Source organism: Prionailurus bengalensis, chromosome E1, assembly GCF_016509475.1.
Source record: "Prionailurus bengalensis isolate Pbe53 chromosome E1, Fcat_Pben_1.1_paternal_pri, whole genome shotgun sequence".
In the NCBI taxonomy this organism is placed as follows: Eukaryota; Metazoa; Chordata; class Mammalia; order Carnivora; family Felidae; genus Prionailurus; species Prionailurus bengalensis.
The window spans coordinates 59,143,190-59,164,680 of NC_057347.1; the positions used below are offsets into that span (position 1 = coordinate 59,143,190).

The 21,491-nt window shown below is 55.5% G+C and overlaps 1 protein-coding gene across 2 annotated transcripts in view; it reads left to right on the forward strand.

Annotated features, from left to right (window-relative positions):
- Positions 1 to 21,491, forward strand: part of RPTOR (regulatory associated protein of MTOR complex 1) — a 338,621-nt gene that overhangs the window by 163,688 nt on the left and 153,442 nt on the right. For both annotated transcript variants that reach the window (XM_043585750.1, XM_043585751.1), the window contains one exon: positions 4,823 to 4,998. In XM_043585750.1, the coding sequence (XP_043441685.1) occupies positions 4,823 to 4,998 (176 nt within the window). The remainder of the gene's footprint in view (positions 1 to 4,822; positions 4,999 to 21,491) is intronic.

Genomic DNA, 21,491 nt, shown 5'->3' on the forward strand with positions numbered 1-21,491 from the left:
GGCTCGTACCCAAGAGAATTGAAAACATATGTTCACACAGGCAGTGTTCATAAAGCCAAAAAACAGAAGTTCTCTTCTTGAAGCGGAAGGGTGCGGAATTTCTCAGTGTCTCCTTTTCTTTGGTTGCTGACTCTCTGGGAGTAGAATTTGGTTTTTCGTTCTGATGAAGCATCCTCACTGAGGCATAGAATGACTCCGGAGCACCTTCCAAACTGTTCGGTGGCTAACAGCTAAATGGCTTCAAGCTCTGGTGGTTCGTTCGGGCGAGCTCTCGGGGCAGCTGTGAGAAGCCTGCTGTAAAGGGGCTCTTCCTCTGCCCTTCGAAGGGCAGCCCCGAGGGCTCCTCCGTGGCCTTCCTCCAGTGAAAGTGACTCCCGTTCTGGGAACAGGTGGCCCGCAGCCACAGGTACCGCTTGGTTGTGAAGTTATTACTTACCGCCTGCTACGCATAAACTCCCGTAAGTCACTTCTAGAAAGTGACGGCCGCTACTTTTCCCTGCCGTCTTCAGTGCAGTGTCTGTCCCGTGATAGAGGCCCCGTTCGTGTCTGCAGGGAGCTGGGCCAGCAGCACACGGAGTCCTCTAGAGATCTGTCTCTCTCTGAACCCTGCGCGTCCCTAGGAAGTGGGCGTCGCTGAGTTGAGAAGGGCTGCGAGCCAGAAACGGCGTTGTCGCCGGGTAGATGTTATTCTCAGAACTTCCCTTGTTAGAGGCCAGGAATTACCAGTGCGCTCACTCCTGTCTCGTGTGAGTATCTGTATGTGGGGAAAGAAGCTGCACGATGTCAGAGTTTTATTTAGAAAACGAGAGAAGCCCCTTCCTCCCGCCCCCCCCACCCCCCCACCGCGGCCCCCAGCAGCCGCACCGAGCAGAGGGAACGGTTCCCGGCCCTCCCGAGCGCCAGGCGACCCACACGTGCGGAACAGTCAGCAGATGCCTCTGCTGGGTCTGCTTGCCGTACATCCCATCCGAGGACTTTTCTGGACCCTTCCCAAATCCTCCAGAAGGCTCCAGTGAGCTCTGAAAGTCGAAGATTTTTCTTGTGTTCGAGTCTCTAGGTTCCCCAGGAGAAACCCCTTTGGGTAAAGGTGCGTGTCGGGCGTGCCCTTCGGTGAGCGCCGGCTCCCAGCCGGCGCTGTTCACGTCCACGCCTGGGCGGCTCTTCGGGTTCTCTGAGGGACTCGTTCCCTTGCACGCGGGCTGTTTGCAAAGACTAAGTTCGATTGAAAGGTCACCATCTTGGATAAATACAAAACCAACACGATGTGTGGGAAATGACCCCTGCACTAAGATAGGTCAGCGAGCCTGAGAAATGATGATTCGTTGGGGGAATCCTTTGCCTTGAGTGTCATTTAAAAAACGTTTCAGATCCTAATTATCCCCAAAGTAGGGCTTTCATGTGCCTTCTGTGCACCCGGCGGCGTGGTGGGAAGGAAGGGGCCGTGACGGCGCACTTCCCGCTGGATTCCCGCTGAGCAGCTGTGACAGGTTGCTTGAGACCATCAGCGGCTAGACCTGCCACATGGTCCCCGTTTACACCGCGCTGCACGGGGCCTGTGAAGGGGTCGGGCTTTCTATCAATGCCCGTTTTTAATTGGGAAATTTCATTTCTAGTAGATGTACTTGGGATAAAGACCTTTCTCCGTGTACCTGCCTCCCGTCCATCTTTGGCATCCACGGAGCGCCTCCTGAGCCTCAGGACTTCCCAGGCTTTGAGCCAAATGCTGGGGGGTGCGGGGCGGCACGAGGTGCAGACCGAACAGCGTCGCACGGAGGCCCTGCTCTGCCTCGCCACCCGGAAGGAAGCAAGGTGGGAGCACCGCCTGTCGACCAGACCGAACAGACTTCTGCACACCTCGCGGAGGCCTCGCGAAGCCCACCGAGCTCCGCCACGGCTGCCGGCATGCGCACACCCACCTCCTGAGCTCCCTGTGGGTGGCGTTGGCGTGACTAAGTGCTCCCCTCCCGAGAGGCATTAGATCAGGTGCTCAACGGAAAAGCAAGCGTGGGAGAGCCCCGGTGTCCGCACTTGTGGCTGAAGGGCCTGCGCGTCCATTCCCAGCACCGGTAGAGAGGAAGCTTAACGGGGAATCAGATCGTGAACCGGAAAGCTCAAACCCGCGGACCTCCAGCGTCTCCGCTGTGAAAATGGACAGCTCTCTGCAAAGGAAGATAAGAGTGTGGAATCTAGTTTGTACTTAACAGCCGCATCTTCCCACCGAAGTTCCACTGTGCTCGCCCTTCTCCGCGCCGGACTCCACGGAGGTTTGCCCGGCCCACCTGAGCCTGGCCGCCCGGTTCCGGGACCGGGGAGGGGGCGCGCGCACCCAGTGCCGAGGCCCAGAGCGTCGCCACGTCCCTGCCCCGGCCTCTGACGTTTCCCCGAGACTCGGGCCTGAGGGGCTGCCGACCCACCTGGCACCCGGACCCATCGCCCTTCCGGGCGGGGTTGTCACAGCGGCCCCGGGGAGCCCGTCTCCCCTGGGAAGCAGGTGCCCCGTCGCGCTGAGCTGAGAGCGGGAGCCAAGGAGAGGATTTGGGGCGTGGGTCTGCCGACTCGGCCATGTTCGCTTTAAAAACCCAGTGCCTGGTGGCTGCAGCCTGGTGACAGGTACTCGGTGCTGCTGAACCATGAGCTCAAAATGGTTAAAGTGGTCGATTTCATGTTATCTGTGTCTTACCACAATTAAGGAAAAAAACCCATTCTTCTGAAAGTTGTATTTTAATTAAAAATTTTTAATTGCACTTAGTATGAGGTCTAGTAGAATTTCTACAGATTCTGGGCTTAATGCTCCTGTTGTGGACTGGGTTGTTGATGAAACCACAGCCTTCACCACCTCCCATCTGAGAAACGTTGAGATTAGAAACAAGGTTTGACCAGCAGCAATCACGACGGCCCACGTCCTCGGCACTGTGCCGCGTACCAGTGAGTGAGCGCGGCTTCGCGGGCGTGGGATCTGAGTGCGCGGGGGCTGGTGGGCAAAGCCTGCGGGGCGCCCCGTCTGTGCCCCGGGGTTGGGGGTTCCACAGGGTCCCGGGGGGGGGGCAACGCAGCACGGGGACCGGGAGCAGCCTCGTGCTTGCGCGACCCAGGCGCTGGCCGAGTCCTTGGGGGCGCCGTGTCCTCGTCGCAGAAGATCTCTAAAAATGGAAATACAGCTTACCTCATGGGGGGGCGTTTCAAAAAGCAAATGAAATAGGGAACGTGACAAAGCCTTGAGAAGGGTCAGCAACTGCAGCCGCGAGGAGCAAACACTGAGATTCACGCTCAGCCCGTCCGAGCAAGGCACGACGCACAGCCGTGGTCTGCGGGGACAGGAAGGAGTCCTGCCGCTCTGGGGTGGTCACCCAAGGACCCCCGCAGGTGGCAGGAGGCTGCGGGGCCCGCGTGCTCCCAGGCCTCACGGCGGGGCGGGGTCAGAAGGCGCCTGGGAGCTGTCACCCCGCTTCACTTCCTGGATTGCAGACAGGCTGGGTTATGACCCGCGGTAAATAGCTTTCATTCCGCGCAGGTCGGGGCTGTTGGTGAGTGAGTGTCCAGGTACTGGACGTTGTGCTGGTCCACAGAACCGGCATTTTGGGCCCACATCATCACTCAGGGCCGCTGAAGCCCAGGAGATGTGAAGCCCCTCCAGCGGCCCTGAGTGGGCACGTTTTGTCCGCACCTTCCTTGTCCCCTGCGCCCAACCCCAGGGAGGGCCGCCCTCTGCTTCCGTGCCCCGGCTCCACGTGGTGAGCCGTGGGAGCCCTCGCGCGTTCGGCCGGCCGCGTCCCTGAAAATGGCAGCAGGACCCGTGGTGGGTGAGCGGGCCGCACAGAGGTGCGGCCGGGGAGGGTCTCCCAGGCCGTGGCGGAGGGAGCGGGTTCGGTTGAGTGAGGGTCCCAGACGTCGGTGAATTCTGCTTTTCATGAGGATGCGCGGAGGCCTCGCGTCTGATGGTCCTGTGTGTGATTTTTAAGAAAACTTTTTACTGCGTCACATCATTTTAGATTGACACTTTTAATTAGATTTCATTTAGTCAAAAGTGAAATGCATGCACCCTCACCACCGGCAGTAATTAGCGTGGAGCCTTTCTTCCTGAAACTTCAGTGAGCTGGAGGCCCCTCTTCCGGTGCCCCTGCCTTCCAGAACCTCATCGAAGGAAATATCAAGCAGATATTACTTTCCCCGCCCTAAAGAGAAATTAAATTCTGCATTAAAACGAAACGAAACAAAACAAAACAGAAGAACCCTCTTCCCTGACTGCAGAGTTAACACGCCTGTTAGAAGGACTTTGAGATGTCACATGAGGCTAGGGGAGCGTGAGACCAGCCGGCCCACCGCCGGGTGAGGAGCCGTGTGCTCCCCAGGCTTCCGGCTGTGCCGGGTCAGCGGGTCCGCCGCGCTCAGATTCGCCCTCTGCACTTGGGTGGTGGCGGTGCTCACCCCGTAGGCTGGACGTCACCCCGTGTCAGTAAACACACCAAAGTAAGTGATGCCAGACAAGAGACTGAGTTTTAAAACAGACAAGACACTGGAAGAGCCCTGGAGGGAACCATGCTTGGACGTTGGTATGATCAGAGTAAGGAAGGACCTGCGCACGGAAAACCATAAAGAACTGATGTGCCGGGGACCCGGCCTCGCGGTGTCGGGGGAGGGACCTTGGTAACGAGCGCGAGGCCGCGCCGCCCCAGGGGACTCCACGGCGGCCTCTCTGCAGGGCCTCAGGAACACCCAGGGTGTGCAGCCTGCCTCGCGTCTCGTCTGGGGCCACGTTTCCAGCTGAGCCTGCACTTATCCACGACCCCTAAGCCGCTCTTTGCCTTTAATGTTCCCCCTGCAGGTTGCTGCCATTAACCCGAACCACCCGCTCGCGCAGATGCCCCTGCCCCCGTCCATGAAAAACTGCATTCAGCTGGCAGCCTGTGAGGCCAACGAGCTCCTGCCCATGATCCCCGACCTCCCGGCCGACCTGTTCACGTCCTGCCTCACCACCCCCATCAAAATCGCCCTGCGCTGGTAAGTAAGTGGCTCCCGCCGCGTCCTGGGGTTCCCATGGGGATCCCGAGACGGGTGTGAACTCAGCCTCCCGAGGCTGAAGCGTCGGGCGGGTTGCGCGTGCGGCTGGCCGCTCTGTGGTTTCCGGGTGCGCCCTCTCCACACCCGACACCCGAGGGAGTGAGCTTTGCACGCCGGTCGGTCGCTCTGGAACACAGGCTTGTGTTTGAACACAGGGAAGGCCGTCGTGACGAGAGGAGCCATTTCGCCCCAGGCTAGAGTCAGAGTCTAGTCTTTCAGTTGATTCAGGAAATCCAAATTCTTTCCTGCCACTGGTCTTTGTAGAAGTCCAGAACTTTCCAGAGCACGACTGAGGAAATGGGTGGACCTTCCAAACGGTGGAACCTGCACTTAAGTCCCGCCGGTGACGCGGGACCTGCCACGGGACGCGGGTGCTCTGGCCCCCAGACCCGGTTTTCCAGTTTTCTGCTGCCGGCCGTCCCGTTGCTCTTTTTCCATTTTCCATTTTATGTTTTGCAGAGAAGATTGTCTAGCTGTTGTCTAGCCGGGAGAGGGACACACGTCCGGGAGGCATAGGGGAAGCACACAGCTGGTGGGTGGTGTTCACTGTCTGCCGGGTGGGCCCTTTCCAGGGCTTTCTCCGAGGGCGGCCCGGCACACGAACCCACAGACCCCCCCCCCCCCCGTCCTTCCCACGAGCCCAGAGAAGCAGCTGAGACACGTGTGGACCCTGGGGGCTAATAGAATAGCTCAGCAACAGGCCCCTGGGGAGACCCCTGAGGGCCGGAGCTGCTTGGTTGGACAGAAGCTAGAGCAGTGTTCCCAGTCCGCCCAGGCCCCCCGGTGAGGTGGACAATGCTGGGCTGGCGGAGCAGCTCCCCTCTGCCCCCCCGAACCCCGCCCCCCACATCCCAGGGCTGGGGGTTGCCCCAGGGAGAGCCTCCTGCAGGGTGACTTCCCCGTGAGGAGTCCGCAGTGAGGGGGAGCTGCCCAGAGGGGCTCCTAGCCGCCCAGCTCAACCGCCAGCTGACAGGTCCCCCGCTGCGCCCCGAGAAGCAGAGGTCGACCCTGAGGGGCACGGCCAGCACGGGACAGAGCTGTGGAACGGCCCCAAGCAAGTTGTGTGCACGTGACGGGGCTGAAGGAAGGAAGAGGCTAGAAGCAGGAGGCAGGACTGCGAAGCGGGAATCTAAGGAAGAGCCCGGTGGGGGCAGAGGTAGGAAAATAGGAAAACGATGATGTTTGGAAGGAGGAACACGGCAGGTGGGACCCGTGGCAGGAGAGGGACCCGTGGCAGGAGAGGGATCCGTGGCAGGAGAGGGGGCCACAGCCCGCATCAGCTGGAAGGGCGGCCGCAGGAGGGAACAGAGAGGGCAGGCGACACAGAGAGAAACGGGCGCTCCCGTGTGCAGGGAGAGGTCGGCAGAGGTGCCGCTTCCTGAGGGTGACACGGGCACGTTCTCCAAACGTGGAAAGAAGCGGAAGCTCAGGCCAGGAGGACACGCGGGCTCCGCAACGTCACCCACCCCCCTGCGGGCACAACTCTCTCAACGTGGCTTTTTATTCACGAGGCCGGTCCTGAGTTTTTCTCCGTAATTGTCGGTGCTGTTTGGCGGTCGCCAGGAGAGGAGGAAGGGCCGCTTAAGGTGATTCTGTTCATCATCCAGGAAATAATTAACTGAGTTCCGCTGTGTCCTGAAAACCCGCCCTAAGCGCCATAGGAGACGCGAAGTTGTCCTCCCAGATTTACAGTCTGGCCGAGGACACAAGCTGCCGAGGGCGCCTGAGTGTCGCGGACAAGCGTGGCCAGGGCTCTCGTGTGCCCAGGGGACAGAGAATCTCTGAGGGCCAAGGGGACGAGGGAAAGCATCCTGGGGGAGACGCAGCCCGATGGGGGTCCCCGCAGGGGGCCGGGTTTGAAGAGGAGCAGGGGGCGTTGCAGACAGGTGGCTCACAGCCCCGCCGACTCCAGGGGTGACGCGCGTCTCTGAGAAGAGCAGGTCATCGGCCTAGGAAGCTGAAGAGGTGTAGGTGAGGTCAGGGGTGGACCGGCGTCGGACGTGGGTTGCTTTGAATGCCGAGCCCCTGACCTTGACGCGGAGGACTGACGGGGACAGCCCGGGGGGTGTTTGCGTGGGAACGTGACCTGATAAGAGCCCGAGGCAGCTACTCTCCCCGTCCGATCCCTCCCCGTCCTCTCCGAGGCGAAAGCGGGGAGGCGGAGGTCTGCGGGCAGTAGCCCCCACACGTGCGCCTGGACTCTCCCGGGGGCGGGCCTCGTTTCCACTCTCTGTCCCGCCTCTCCCCCCAGGGTCTCCTGCCCTTGCTGCCTCTGCGCGCTGACTCCCGAACGACGCCGGGAGCCAGGTGTGCCCGGGCCTCCGCCCGCCCTGGGCCGGGGCTGTTTGCTGGGCCTGGCACGGGGCATTTGTGCGGGTTTTCGGGCGGGCGGGTGGAGATGCATGCAGGGAGGGAGGAAGGAAAAGGAGGCAAGAAGGGCCTGAGCGGGAATCTTCGGCCCCCACACCTGCCCATGTCGCCGCCCCCGCAGCAGGCGGAGGTCCTCGCCCGTGTCCCCGACGTGCTCCCTTCCACCCTGGTCGGGAAGGACTTGGCGCCCCTCACTCACAGCTGGGTGCCGTCGAGCCCGCCCTCTGATCGGGGAGCGGGCTTCACTCCGCCGCGACAGGATGCGTTGTCTCGGGAGCTGCCTGAAATCCTGTCGGGAGTGAGGATGTAACTAAAGCTTGTAAAAGTAAGCGTCTGGTGGGAAACACAGTGAGAAGCAGCTCCAACTAACGTGGTTCCCGTCAGGGGGGCTTCGGAATCAGCGCGCCAGAGTTGCAGGCGGTGGTCATCAGAAGGGTGCGTCTGGAACAGTCGGGCACTGCCCGGCGGGTCTATCTTCGCGGTAAGCCACTCTCTGCCTAACGGATGAATCAGATTGTGGCTGCGCGGTCCTCAGCCTGTGACGGCGACAGACCACGATCCTCGGAAGACTCATCAGGCGAAATGTGTGCTCGTTTGTAACAACCGGTCAAAAACCACCAGCTTGTCTTAAATGGAGAAAGGAAAACAGCCTGGTAGGTAGTGCTCATTTGTATTTCCAGGGTTAAGGTTTGGTTTTTCATTTGCAAAGTCAGTATTTTCCACCTTAAAGTAGGGTGTGCATTCCTTGCGGAAAACTTACAAAAAGTAAATAGAAGGGCGCCTGACTGGCTCAGCTCATGCCGTCACGGTCCATGGGATCCGGCCCCGCGTCGGGCTCTGCGCTCACAGCACAGAGCCTTCTTGGGATTGTCTCCCCCGCCCTGCCCCCCACCCTCTGCCTCCCCTGCTCATGCAGGCGCGTGTGTGCTCGCTCACTCTCTCTCAAAAGAAGTAAACACGTTTCTAAAAAACGCAAAAAGAAGAGAATGATCATTCAAGATTTTACCAACTTTGACACACTCAGTGTTACCTGTTTGCTGTATTGCCTGTTAGTCTCTACTTCTATGCATGTACGTTTCTGCACGGATGTAATGAGGCTAAAATTCGCAGTTTCTGCTACTTCATCTTTAGCATTATAATAAATTTATCCTAGACCATTAGAAACTGTTAGTAAACACCATTTGTCGTGACTGCATAAGATTTCGCTTTATTCACGTTCCCTGTTTTATTGTTTTATTTAACCAAAGCCTAGGGCTTTGGGATGTAGGGTGCTAGTCAGCAACGGTAGGAGAGCTCACAGTAACCCGAGGATAGGGGTCTGCCACGCTTTTCTGTAAAGGGCCAGATAGCGAATAGTTGAGGCCTTGGGTGCCCGAGACCCCAGCTCTGCTGGTGGTGTGGGGGAGCCGTACGGACGTGGACAGATGAGAGGAGCTGTGTTCCCAGAAAACTGTTTTTATGAAAACAGCCACTGGGCCCTACTTTAGCCAGCTCGTGCTTTTGAAAACGGAACCAGAATCTTAGTGTGCGTGAGACCACTGTCCTCATCTACTGGTCAGGAAATACCCTCCCCCCCTCCTTCCTTCTTATGTGAGTAGGACGATGGTTTTTAGCAGCACTCACTCGTTATACAAGGCACAAGTGGAGAAGAATGCCATGTGCTTTATGAACGTACCACAGCCTTGCTTTGTATGTGCGAAACGTGTGTGTGGCCCTGTTTGGCGGCAAGTGTATTTGTGAATCTTATTTGATGATGAAGTCGTTGTTGGGAAACCCGGTTTTTGGATTTTCTTTTCGTGTTTTGCTTCAGTATTTCTTATTTTCAGAAATTGATAATGTCAGTAATTCTGAAACGAGCCAGCACATTATTCCCTATATAAGCGATTACCTTACTCAGCATGTATATCAACGTAGTACAGAAGTCTAAAATACAGGTTTTCTTTTGGCTTTTTCTGCGTCTTTGGTGGCAGAATTCCATTTTAAATTTATTGTGGCTATATTTGTGTACTACTGAAAATTACAACCCAGTGGCACTTAATTTGCTATAAACTAGATTGATGCCTATTGCATTGTGCAGCATGTAATCGTATTGTTTATTAAAGAAAATGATAGACGTTATTTTGGTTTGAATAGAGGTCAAGGAACGTGTTTCTCTCCTTTCAATTAAATTGAGGAATTTCAGGGAGTTTAAGTGTTAGTGACACCGGATTAATGTGTGTTCCTCCGCATGGGAAGTCTTGCCCTCCTGTGTTTACCCAGCGAGGGAGGCAGAGGAGACAGGCAGGCCCCAGGCAGGCGGGCGGAGCTCAGCACGCGGCAGTTTGCGGTGGCCCGGACGCCGTGCCGTCACGCTAGCTGCTCTCGCCACCGTGGTGGTGACGTTCCAGCCAAACGTAAGAAGGAGTCAGACAAGTCGTGATGACTCAGCAGAGGAGAGAGGGCGGACACCTCAGCCCCAGGATGGAGAAAAGGCAAAGACAAGTCAGCTGACTCACGGAGCAGAATTTCGGGACGCAGAGAGGCCCAGGCGCCAGGCCCCCGTTGTGTGTCCGGCCGGGCTGAGCAGAGGGCAGTGCCTGTGCCATCGCAGACCCTGCCTGTGACGTTTGCTTTGTATCTTTCTTAAAGACTGGGCCAAGACTCAGTCAGAATCACCTTTACAGACAGAAATCCTTGCTGGGTTTTGATGATGGGGTTAACGGTTCTCTCTAGAATTTTCTAGAATACAGCTTCTTTGCTGGAGAACAAACTTCCTGCCTGAGCATTCAGTGCTTGTGTGTTATCAGGTTTTTAGTTCCTTTTAAAAAACTGGATACGATGGCTCTGCCTTACTTCTCATGTCTGAAGGCGGAGACAGTCTGAGCCCCTCCCAGAGGGTGAGGCCACGGAGACACATCAGGGAGTAAAACGCCTCGCTCTGTGTGTTGGGCCTTAGTAGTAGGTAAGTTTAGTTGAAATGGTTTTCTTCTTGGGAGGCCTTCACAGTACGGCCTCAGCCACACTCTGGTCCTGCTGCGTAAGCCCCACGGGAGCTTCCAGAAACCGTCAGGTCACGTGATTGGTCCCGTGCCCACCTCCAGACTGGACCACGTATTCTCACCGTTGCGGTCCGGTGCCATGCTTGTGAATGTGAGTGCCATAATGCGTCGTCACAGAGCTCCACACGCAGAAACCTGGCGAATGCTGCTAGGAGAGACGGCGGAACGGGAGGGAACGGCAGGGCTGCTGACCCCCGGCCCCTCTGACCCCTCCCCGGCTCCGACCCCAGACCTAGTCCTTGGGCTGCCACGGGGGCCAACACTGATGGGTCCCGTGGGGAGTCCATTCAGCAACGAGCCAGAAACGTGGGGACCCTTGGGGACGGCAGAGACCACTGGGAGAGGAGACAGGAGGCCGGGTGGACACGGCGGGGTAGGTGAGGACGGGAGGGCGCAGGCGAGGGCAGTCTGAGGGCAGGCGTTCCGGCCGTGCGGTGGCTCCTCCCCACACCGTCCCTCATGGGCACAGAAGGAGGGAGGGAGGGAGGGAGGGAAGGACAGGTGACCAGCTGTCCTCTGGGGAGTAGCCTGCCCCTGTAGAAGGCAGAGGAAGAATTCAGAGCGAAGGTGACACCGGGAACGTGAGGAGGAAGCAGGCAGTTAGGGACGCAGCTCAGGCGGAGATACGGGGCGTGCAGAGTGTAACCGATGGGCTAAAGAAGGTAGCAGGTGTGCTGACCAGCAGCACGGCGGGCGCGGCGGAGGACGGCGAGGGCTGGGCCCACCCCAGACACAGAGGAAGAGGGAGAGGCCAGAAGGTCAGAGTGCGAGTTGGAAATCGAAGACGGCTACGGTATCAGTCATGGAAACCGCGCGTGCGATTGGTCTGACATGGGAGACAGAACCACCAGAATAATGAAAACGGAAGGTGTCATTTCACACATTTCACGCAAGGAGAGACCATTTCTTCCCTCGAAAGGAAGGTAGAAGAAAGGGAAAAGAAAAGCACGGTGAACAGAAAGTGTGAAATGAAGCGGCCACAATAAGTCTTGCGCTAAAGGCGGTGGTCTGAGTGAGCTGCGTCTCTCAAAGGATAGCGGTTCTGTGCCCCGTAAAGTTCCCCGTGACACGGCAAAGCGGCCCCTCGTCCACAGGACATGTGTTTAAATTTTTTTTTCAACGTTTATTTATTTTTTTATTTTTTTAATTTTTTTTTTTCAACGTTTATTTATTTTTGGGACAGAGAGAGACAGAGCATGAACGGGGGAGGGGCAGAGAGAGAGGGAGACACAGAATCGGAAACAGGCTCCAGGCTCCGAGCCTTCAGCCCAGAGCCCGACGCGGGGCTCGAACTCCCGGACCGCGAGATCGTGACCTGGCTGAAGTCGGACGCTTAACCGACTGCGCCACCCAGGCGCCCCCAATTTTCTCATATTTAAATTTTGTATAAAGTTATTATTTTATTTTTAAAGTTATTTTAATTTATTTTATTTACTTTTTTATTTTTATTTTATTTATTTATTTAATTTTAATGTTTGTTTATTTTTGAGAGAGAGAGACAGACAGACAGACAGGGAGCGAGCAGGGGAGGGGCAGAGAGAGACACAGAATCGGAAACAGGCTCCAGGCTCCGAGCCATCAGCCCAGAGCCCGACGCGGGGCTCGAACTCCCGGACCGCGAGATCGTGACCCGGCTGAAGTCGGACGCTCCACCGACTGCGCCACCCAGGCGCCCCAGGACACGTGTTTAAAACACAACCTCTGAAAGGCTGAAAATCCCAGGATGCAAGGAGAAGCATGCGCCGAGCGAAAGCTGAAGTGACAGCTGTAGCAAAAGTCAGGGCAGAGCCCGAGATGAGACGCATCGAAAGGGACAAAGGGCGGTGTTTTATGGCGGGAAAGCGCAGGCGACGAGGAGACACGCGGATGGGACTCTGCACCCGCCCGACAGTGTGGCCCCGGGCCGTGTGTGGTGAGGACGGAAAGAACCACGGATGGAAGCAGCCACTCAGGAATACAGGGGCCGAGGCGCCCAGGAGCTGGAAAGTAAGCCACACGGATGAGATTTCAGTGACAGGATTGGTTAACCGGGCGTAACAAAGGCAAACGCAGGATACACCGTTTCAGCACGTGTGGACAAGTCACAAAAACAACCGTGTGCTGGGCCACAGAGGAAGCTTTAATAACCCCGGAGAGTCCACACCGTGTACACTCTGTTCTCAGACCACCGTGCAGTGCGGTTGGGGCTCAGTAGTGGAAAAATAGATGGGAAAAAAGTCCTGAAAGCTAAAAAATCTTACTCTTAAAGCCGTTAGATTAAAGAGGATATGACGTAAAGAATATCGCGAGATACTCGAAGCTGAGTGACGGTTTAGCAGAGCCTTTCCTGCCCGTGGGATACAGCTAAAGCAGGCTCAGATGCAGTACATACCGTCAGAAAACGAAGATTAAATCTAAGGAAAAACAGACATCCCCCTTACAGAGCCGGGGGAGAGGCCACAGTCTGCAGAGAGGAGGCAGCCGGTACCTGTCATAGCGTCTCCGCGTCCCCAGCACGTCTGGTTAACGCCCCAGAATTCTACGACAGGAGGGGGCGTCTTGGGGCTCCCCCCGCCTCCATACAAAGTCGGACCGGTACTCTCATTTTCAGCTCCGGCCCCGGCGCCTGGGCCTCTCTGCGTCCCGAAATTCTGCGCCACGGGTCGGCTGACTTCTCTTTGCCTTTTCTCCATGCGGGGTTGAGGGGTCCGCCCTCTCTCCTCTGCTGAGTCGCTGCGACTTGTCCAGCTCTTTCTTATGTTTGGCTGGAACGTCACCATCGCGGTGGCCAGAGCAGCCAGCGGTACGGCACGGCATCCGGGCCACCGCAGGAACCGTCTCCGTCGGCCCTCGCAGCGGGCCCGTGGGCAGGGACGGGGACGAGAGAGCCGGGCTTCAAACCCCAACGGGCGCTGCAGGCTGCCGCGTGCTCCGCCCGCCTGCCTGCCGCCTGCCCGTCTCTCTCCCCTGCTGTGACTCTCCCCGGTGCCCGTGCCCGTCTGGCTGCTTCTCTTTCACTTCGATGGCCATGACGGAGGGAGTTGAGATCCGTGTTTCAGCAAAGGTCCTCGGGCCTCACTTAACTGGGGAAGGGCTACCCCAGGCTCTTCGGCAGACACCATGCTTGGCGCAGAAACTTGAGACAGCTCCCCGTCGAGGCCGGGAGCAGGCGAGGGCTCTCTCTGGCACTCCTGCCGGCCTCGGAGCCCCGGCCGCCAGGAAGGCCAGATAAATAAGTAGTGGAAAAACCCAAAACTGCGTAATCATCCCCGTACGGTATGGGTCATCCGTCATACTTCATTGATTGGGGGATGCACATTTTCGCCCCCGAACGTATCTGAGACCACCCCCCCTCCCCCATCGCGTGGTAAATTACACGCCCCTTTAATTTGCAGCGCCGTTTCTTCCTAGCGGTACACGGAAATGCCTACCGAAGTCCGCTTAGAGACGTGCACTGGGCCGTTCTTGTTGCGCAGCTTGTGAGATAAACTAAGTGAAGGTTCAGCACTCGGGAATCGTGGGTAGAACATCAGGCAAGCTGCAAGTAGTTAGTGAACTAGTTTGGATACACCAGCAATTACTGACCTCAAAATCATAACGACATTTGTAGATTTTAATTGGAGAAGCATACAACGTACGGTCTTTCTCTGTAAGACCAGAGAAAGAGAAGCACATTTAACCATAAGTAGAAGAAAAGAAATTTTTAAAAAGAAGAGTAATAATGAACAGAAAACACTCCAGAAACAATCTAGAATTCCTGATAAATTTGAAAAGCTCGATAAAATTGTTGAAACTCTCGTTGGATGGTCGAGAAAACCAGAAAAGAGGCACAGATTACCTACATCAGAAATAGAAAAGGGAACATCACCACAGCCATTAAAAGGGTTATAAGGGGATCCTTTTAAGTAGGAAGGACTTTATTCCAGTAAATTCTACATCTTAAATGAAGTGGGTGAGTTCCGTGAAAGACACAAATTACTGAATCTGACACAGAAGGAAATGAAAATCTGGAGAGTTTATATGTCATAAAGAAATTGAATTACAGATAAAAGCCTCACGAAGAAAACTCCAGGCCCAGATATTATTACCGATAAATTCTTAAATGTTTAAGAAAGAAATAACACCAATTCTTCTATGCACGCTTTCAGGAAGTAGAGGAAGTGGAACGTCTCCTGTCTCGTTCCAGAGGCTAACTTGACCCCCAAGATCAGAGTCAGACAAAGACTGTACAAAGCGGGGGCTGGGGGGAGGAGGACTTACAGACCAAGATTCCTCATTAACACAGATACAAAAATCCTTAACAAAGAGGCGCCTGGGTGGCTCAGTCGGTTGGGAGTCCGACTTCAGCTCAGGTCATGATCTCGCAGTTTGTGGGTTTGAGCCCCGTGTTCGGCTCTGTGCTGACAGCTCGTGGCCTGGAGCCCGCTGCTGATTCTGTGTCTCCCTCTCTCTCTGCTCCTCCCCCACGCATGCTCTATCTCTCTCTCTTTCTCTCCAAAATAAATAAATCCTTAACAAAATATTAGCAGATGAAGTCTGCGAATATACAGAAAGAATCCAGTAAGGTTTATCTCAGGCATACAGGGTTTGTTTGTTTATTTACCATATGCATATCACTCCATGCGATCCATTGTAAGGTACAACTTACTATAAATGTATTCATTCTCCTTTTCCAGAGTTAAAGAGAAAAACCATATGATCATCTCAATAGACGCATAGAAGCATTTGACGGAATTTGACACCCATTCATAACAAACCAGTTCAGCAAACTAGCGATGGAGGTGAACGCTCTTAAGCTTATAAAAGGCATCTCAGGAGAGCCTGTAGCTAACATTGTACTTAATGGTGAAAGGTTAAATGTTTTCCCCAGAAGGTTGCAAACAAGACAAAGATGTTCACCCTCACCACTACTGTTTATTATCGGGCTAGAAGACGTTCTAGTCGGGGCAGCGAAGCCAGAAGAATATAAAAGGGCATGCAGATGGGCGAGGAAATAAAGCTGCTTACTCACAGACAACATGATTGTCTACCTAGAAACTCAGGAGTGGCCTACAAAGACGTGGCTGGAACTCATTCATTTTAGCATGGTTCTGGGCATCAGATGGATACCCCACCCCACATCAGTTGCCTTTCTGTGTACTGTTGACAAACGCTTGGAAATTGAAATTTAAAGATGATTTGCGGTGTCATCAAAGTTCTGAAATGACTTGAGGGTGAAGGTAACAAACCACGTGCCAGACCCGTGCGCCTGAAGCCACGGAGCGTCACAGAGAATGACCGTGGTGTAAGTGGAGGATTACACTATGCTTAGAGAATAAAACAACTAGCGTTTTAAATCTGCTCAACTTGATCTGTATATCCAGTTCAATCTCAGTTAGAATCCTATTTCTTAAAGAAATTGACAACTTGGTTTTATCGTTATTTATTTTTAACAGTTCCTGTTTTGTTTCTTTTAGAGAGAGCGAGCGAGCATGAGCGGGGAGGGGAGAAGGGGGGGGTGGCAGGGGGGGAAAGAGAGAGAGTGAGCGAGTCTCACGCAGGCTCCACGTTCAGCATGGAGCCTGACTCGGGGCTCAGTCCCACAGCCGTGGGATTATGACCTGAGCCAACAATTCAAGGGTCAGATGCTCAACCAGCTGGGCCACCCGAGCACCCCGACAAGTTGATTTTAAATTCTATGTAGAATGCAAAGGGTGTAGCCAAAACAGTTTCGAAAAGGAGGCACGTTGGTTTATTTCAGGACTTCGTATCAAGCCGCAGTCGTCACGACTGTGGCATTGACTTACGGACGGCCACATAAACCAATGGAACAGACCACAGAGTGCAGAGGTAGACCCACACGTATATGATCAGTTGAGTTGGGACGAGGATACTGAGGTAGTCTGATGGGGAAAGGATGGTCTTTGTAACAAACGCTACTGGAATAATTGGCTGTTCATTCAGGAAAAACAAAATCCCCAACCTTATTTTCCATTATACAAAGCAATTAACTTCTGATCTTACACAAGGTGAAACTATAAAACTTGTAGATGAAAACATAGGAGAAATTGACGATTTTCTAGACGTGACCCGAACAACACAGACCATTAAAAAAATCGATCAGTTGAAGCTCATTAAAATTAAAAACTTGTGCTGTTTGATAGACACTGTTAAGACACCTCGTTGGAAAGATTTACAATACGTTGTCTGACAGAGACCTGCATACAGAATATAGGAAGACCTTTAAAAACTCAAGAAAACAACCCAAATTTTAAACAAATGGCCAAATGATTGGGATGGATGTTCTACAAAGAAGACACGGGAATGGCTGACGGACACGGGAAGGATGCGTGGTATGTGTTGCCAACGGGAACGCAAAACAGTACAGCCACTTCGGAGATCCGTTTGGCCGTTTCTAATAATGTTACATGTACAGCCCGTCAGTTCCATGCCTACGCAGTGACCCGAGAGGAAGAAAACCTGTGTCCGCAGAAAGGCGTGCACGTGAATGTTCCTAGCAGCTCCGTTGATGATACCCAGAAACTGAAAAGACCCAAATGTCCATCAGCAGCTGAACAGATAATCAAATTGCTGTCCGTCCATGCAATATTACAAGCTATTGATAACAGACAGAATGAGTGAATCTCAGAAACCTTGTAATGGCTGGCGGATGAACAGGGGGAGTGCCCAGTTCCTGATTCCGAGACATTCCCGGAAAGGCTGACCACAGCGAGATCAAGCGGGTGGGGCTCGCTGGGGCAGATTCAGGGCCTGGGTGATGGCAGGTGAGACACATCTGTCTGCTGCTTCAGACCATGATCTGAAAACGGGTGGGTCTCACTGTATGCAAATTGCACCGCATTAAGTTGCTTTAAGTGGTTTTAAGTGCATAGTGTGGAGTGCAGAAATAAGAAACAGGCTTAGGTTTATGCCACGGTACTCTTTGGTGAATTAAATGCAAAATAGGCATATGAACGTATGTTTCCACATATGCTTAAATAAAAATATGGAAGGACGTACATTTAATAGACATGGGTGCCTGGGGGGTGTTGAGAAGGGTTGGGGGTGAAGGGGAGGAAAATAGAAGAGAAGGTACACACCAGCGACAGCACGTTCCCCGAGTCGTGGGCTCTGAACAGTTGCTCAGGACACTTCACAGGGTCACGCATGTGACCCACGCTGGCTGGACGGCCCTTTGTGAAATACCTGCATTCAAATCGTGTCTCCTTCGATCGCTCCTCAGTATCAGCTGACCACACTCAAGTACTGTCCCAAGGCTCAGTGAGATCCATCATGCTACAAGCTAAGACATAGTGTTTTCAGAGCTACTGCCTAAATATTGACCTATTTGACCACATTTGGAAAATCGGCTTATTTCCTGGAGAGGAGTGTTTTCTGGAACGAATTCTGTTTTAAAGGGCGGTTGCCTTTTTCATTTTGGTTCATGTCGGAGCTTATTTAGCTCACGGCAATTGACTGTTGGCTCACATCCTGTCTTCTCCTCCAGTGTTTGTCTAACGAGAGAACCAGGGGATGCGTTGTCTCAGGCGGGATCCCCAGGCAGCTCTGTGAGTCCAGGAGTCTGGTGAGAGTTTGATGCGCCGGCGTGGAGCGTGGATGGAGGACGTGGCATAGCAGGCGCGAACGGCGTGTTCTTTTAACAGAACAGGAACGTACAGAAGATAACAAAGATTATGTGCAGTTCAGCGCACTGTGCCGCAGAGTCATCAACGTGGTTCCAGGAAGTCAGCTTGGGCTGAAATGATACTTCTAAAACAGCATTTGCCCCGCCAGCCTCGCTCCCCACCCCTCCACGCCCTCCTGGTCATCCTTGGCCAATGGGAGGAAAGTCCTTTGTCCTCTGATGTTCAGATGCCATCGTCACTATGTTCCAAATCAGTTTTCATCCCTGTTTGACATCCTACCTGCAGAGCAACTGAATTAACATCACGTTTGAGAGCACAATGACCTGTTAACTATTTATTTGCCTGTTTGTATCTTCTTACTAAACCTCTGGGCCATTGTAACGGTGCTTTGACTTCTTATCTGGTATGTGCGGCCAAGCGTGCACATGTCTCCGTGTGTAATCGGGGATACGAAGCCGCGTCGCTTTCAAAGCCGCGTCGCTAATGTGTATGGCTGCACATTTTATAGTGGATGCTCGCGACTCCCATGGGCACGGAGCAGCAGTCACTTGGTTTCCTACAGAAGCCATTGCTTTCTCATTCTTGTGCTTAGATGGGATTCCTGGTCCCTCCTGACTGGCATCTTTTGAATTCCAGAATCATGGGACCATGTGCAACCCGTGCATGTGGGTTTACAATGGTGTGAATTAAGCCGCAGGACGTCAGCCTCTTTGGTTTTCTTGCTCCTTGTCACTTGTGCCCCTGGTGTGCATATACTTGACATGGAACAGTTTGAACCAGACACAGAGGGCCCGTTAAAGTGGCCGTGAGGCCAGGCATCGGGCACGGGTGTTCAGCACTGTCAGCCGGTCGTTGGAACAGCCCGATGCTTGTGTGCTCTGCGGTTGAAGTAACAGCGTCTTTGGAATGCCTGTTCGGTTCCAGGTGGCCGTAGAAGTCCTTGCATTGCACAGGTTTGGGAGACGGAGTCCCTGCCCGCCAGCCGGAGGGAGTCTGCAGGGGGACAGCTCCCTTATCCGGGCTGCTCTTGGCACGGAGAGAAGGACCAGCGTCCCTCTGCCTGCCTCGGAGCGGGCGGCATCGTGTTGGCTGTGTGTCGTCAGTTCTATCAGTGAGAAGGTGGCCACGGCATTCTGAGCAGACGATCCTGTCCGGGCCCTAGGCTCGAACCCGGGTTTGGCCCATCGTGAGTAGTCCAGCACGGCAAGACCCTGCAGTCTGAGGGAAGGGACGGTGACCGTGAGCCCAGAAAGAGGGCGAGGTCCACGGAGGTGAGGCTCAGGAGCGGGTCTTATTCTGCAGGCAGCATCTGTTCTGTGCCACCCGGGGTCCCATTCAGAAGACGTGCACGCGGATCCACAGTAGGGCGGCTCAGGCCCTGCTGGGGACGAGCACGGGCGTGGGCACGGGGCAGCGTCCCGGTGCGGACACGGCGCCGAGTGGCCTTGGCGGTGGCTCTGATGGCCCGCGGGGTCTCCCGGCCGGCCCTCCGCAGCCCCGCCCACAGTCAGTGCAGGGTGTGCTTTGCAGGTGTGAGTCAAGACTCTCCCGGTCTGGGGAACACCGCGCCCTGGGCCCCGGCAGGAGGGGGGTCCCGACACAGGAGGCCTGAGCCCAGTGGGAGGTGGGGCAGGCCTTTGACACAGCCTCTCAGCTCAGTCTGGAGGAAGGAAAGGAACGGCGCACGCACGACTTCCCAGATCACGTGGGCCGCTGGTTGTCTGTTGTTTTCTTTCAGGCACACGAGCTGTGCGGGTGTGTTCGACGTGAGGAAGGGGCTCGGGAGAGGGAGGGCCCGAAGTGGGATGCGTTACCGTGGCTTCGCCGGGTGGGATGATGGCAGAGAGGCCGTGAGTGGAGAAGAGGGCAGGAGCACATCCTGAGGGCAGGAAGGGAGGCAGCCGGGGACCGGGAGCCCAGAGATGCCACACGCCCGCTCAGGTACGAGAGGGCACTCAGCTCGAGCACTCGAGAGGCCACCGTAGCTGGCAGGGAGGGAGTCAGTGGTCACCAGTGCCAGTCGTAGAGGGCCTGTCAGAGCCGCCGTCGACAGGAAGGGCCGCGTTAACGCAAGCTGAGTGGGAAAGGGAGACCGTCGGCTGCTGTCCGTGAGGGAAGATGCGACACTGAAGGAAGGTGGTTGTGTGGTTTGTTGGCTCTTTCCACGCATTTGTGGATGGGGGGTCGGTATCCTGTCGGGGGGAAGCACTCAAGCGTTCACCCGCACCCCAGATTCGGGAGCCACGCATCATCCCTCTTAGCAGGACGTGGCAGGCGGCACCAGCCCGGGACGCCAGACCCTCTGCCGAGGTGGGCACGGGGCCGGGAGGAGGGAAGCCAGTCGGTCAAGTCACGCACGTCACGGCAGTGACACGCAGGTAGGATAAGAACCCAAACCACCGAAACCCAGGTATTTGGGTCGCTCTGTGGGTGGCGGCCCGTCAGAGGAGAAGGACATTTTGGACGGGGGCAGAGTGTAGTGGGAGTGGTTGAGGGGCTTCTGGACTGAACTGGGCCGGGAGACACCGGCCGAGGGGGACCAGTTCAAAAGCCCGAGAACCAGGGACGGAAGACAGGGATGGGGGGCGTGGGAGAGCTAGTCGAGGAGGGAGAGGGTCCAGGGGGGACATGGCTGCCTTGTGAGGGTTTCGGGGCACCAGAAGGAGTCCGGGGAGGTAGGTGTTCGATGTGGGTGTTGAGTCTGGGGAGGAAGATGGCGGGCGCTGGATGGAGGGGAGGCAGGCGAGCCAGACTGTAGAGTCGGGGCGTCGCGGGCGTGGGGAGGAAAGATGAGCAGAGCACAGTAGCCTGATGGGCTGGCATGGGCTCAAGCGAGGAGATTATTGTTTAAAACGAAAACTTGTGTTAGAAGTGAGACTGGAAGTCGAGATCATCGACCCCACGTCCTGCTCCTGGAGCGTCGGCCGCGCTGAGGGCCCAGGTCCCGGGGGTTTGGGGAGCAGTCGGCACGTCACAGGAGGCCTTGAGGGGCAGGCGGCACACACGGGGGCGGGGGGAGGGGGAGCACTGCCCTGGCTGGTGCCGGGCCCAGGGATGGAGTGGCCACCCTAAGGTGCCCGTGGAAGCTTCCAGAGAAGCAGGCCGTCAAGGCCACGGGCCCCGCCTTCCCCAGCCAGAGACAGGCTGACGGAGCCACCGCTGGGCCGGCCCAACCCGGGAGGCCCTGCGTCCCCGGGGGGCGAACAGAACTGCCCTGTGGCTGAGGCCAGGAGGCCGTGCCATCAAGTACGTGCTGCCCTGCGTCTCTTAGCGTCCTCACGCCCCTCTGTAACCCCTTACCGGTGGACGTTCTGGTGCAAACCTAAGTTTTTGCCGAAATGAATTACAAGATGAAGGATTCAGGGTGACGCATCGTCACTTGTGAACGCAGCCTCTCTGGTCAGTCCCACGCACAGCGGGC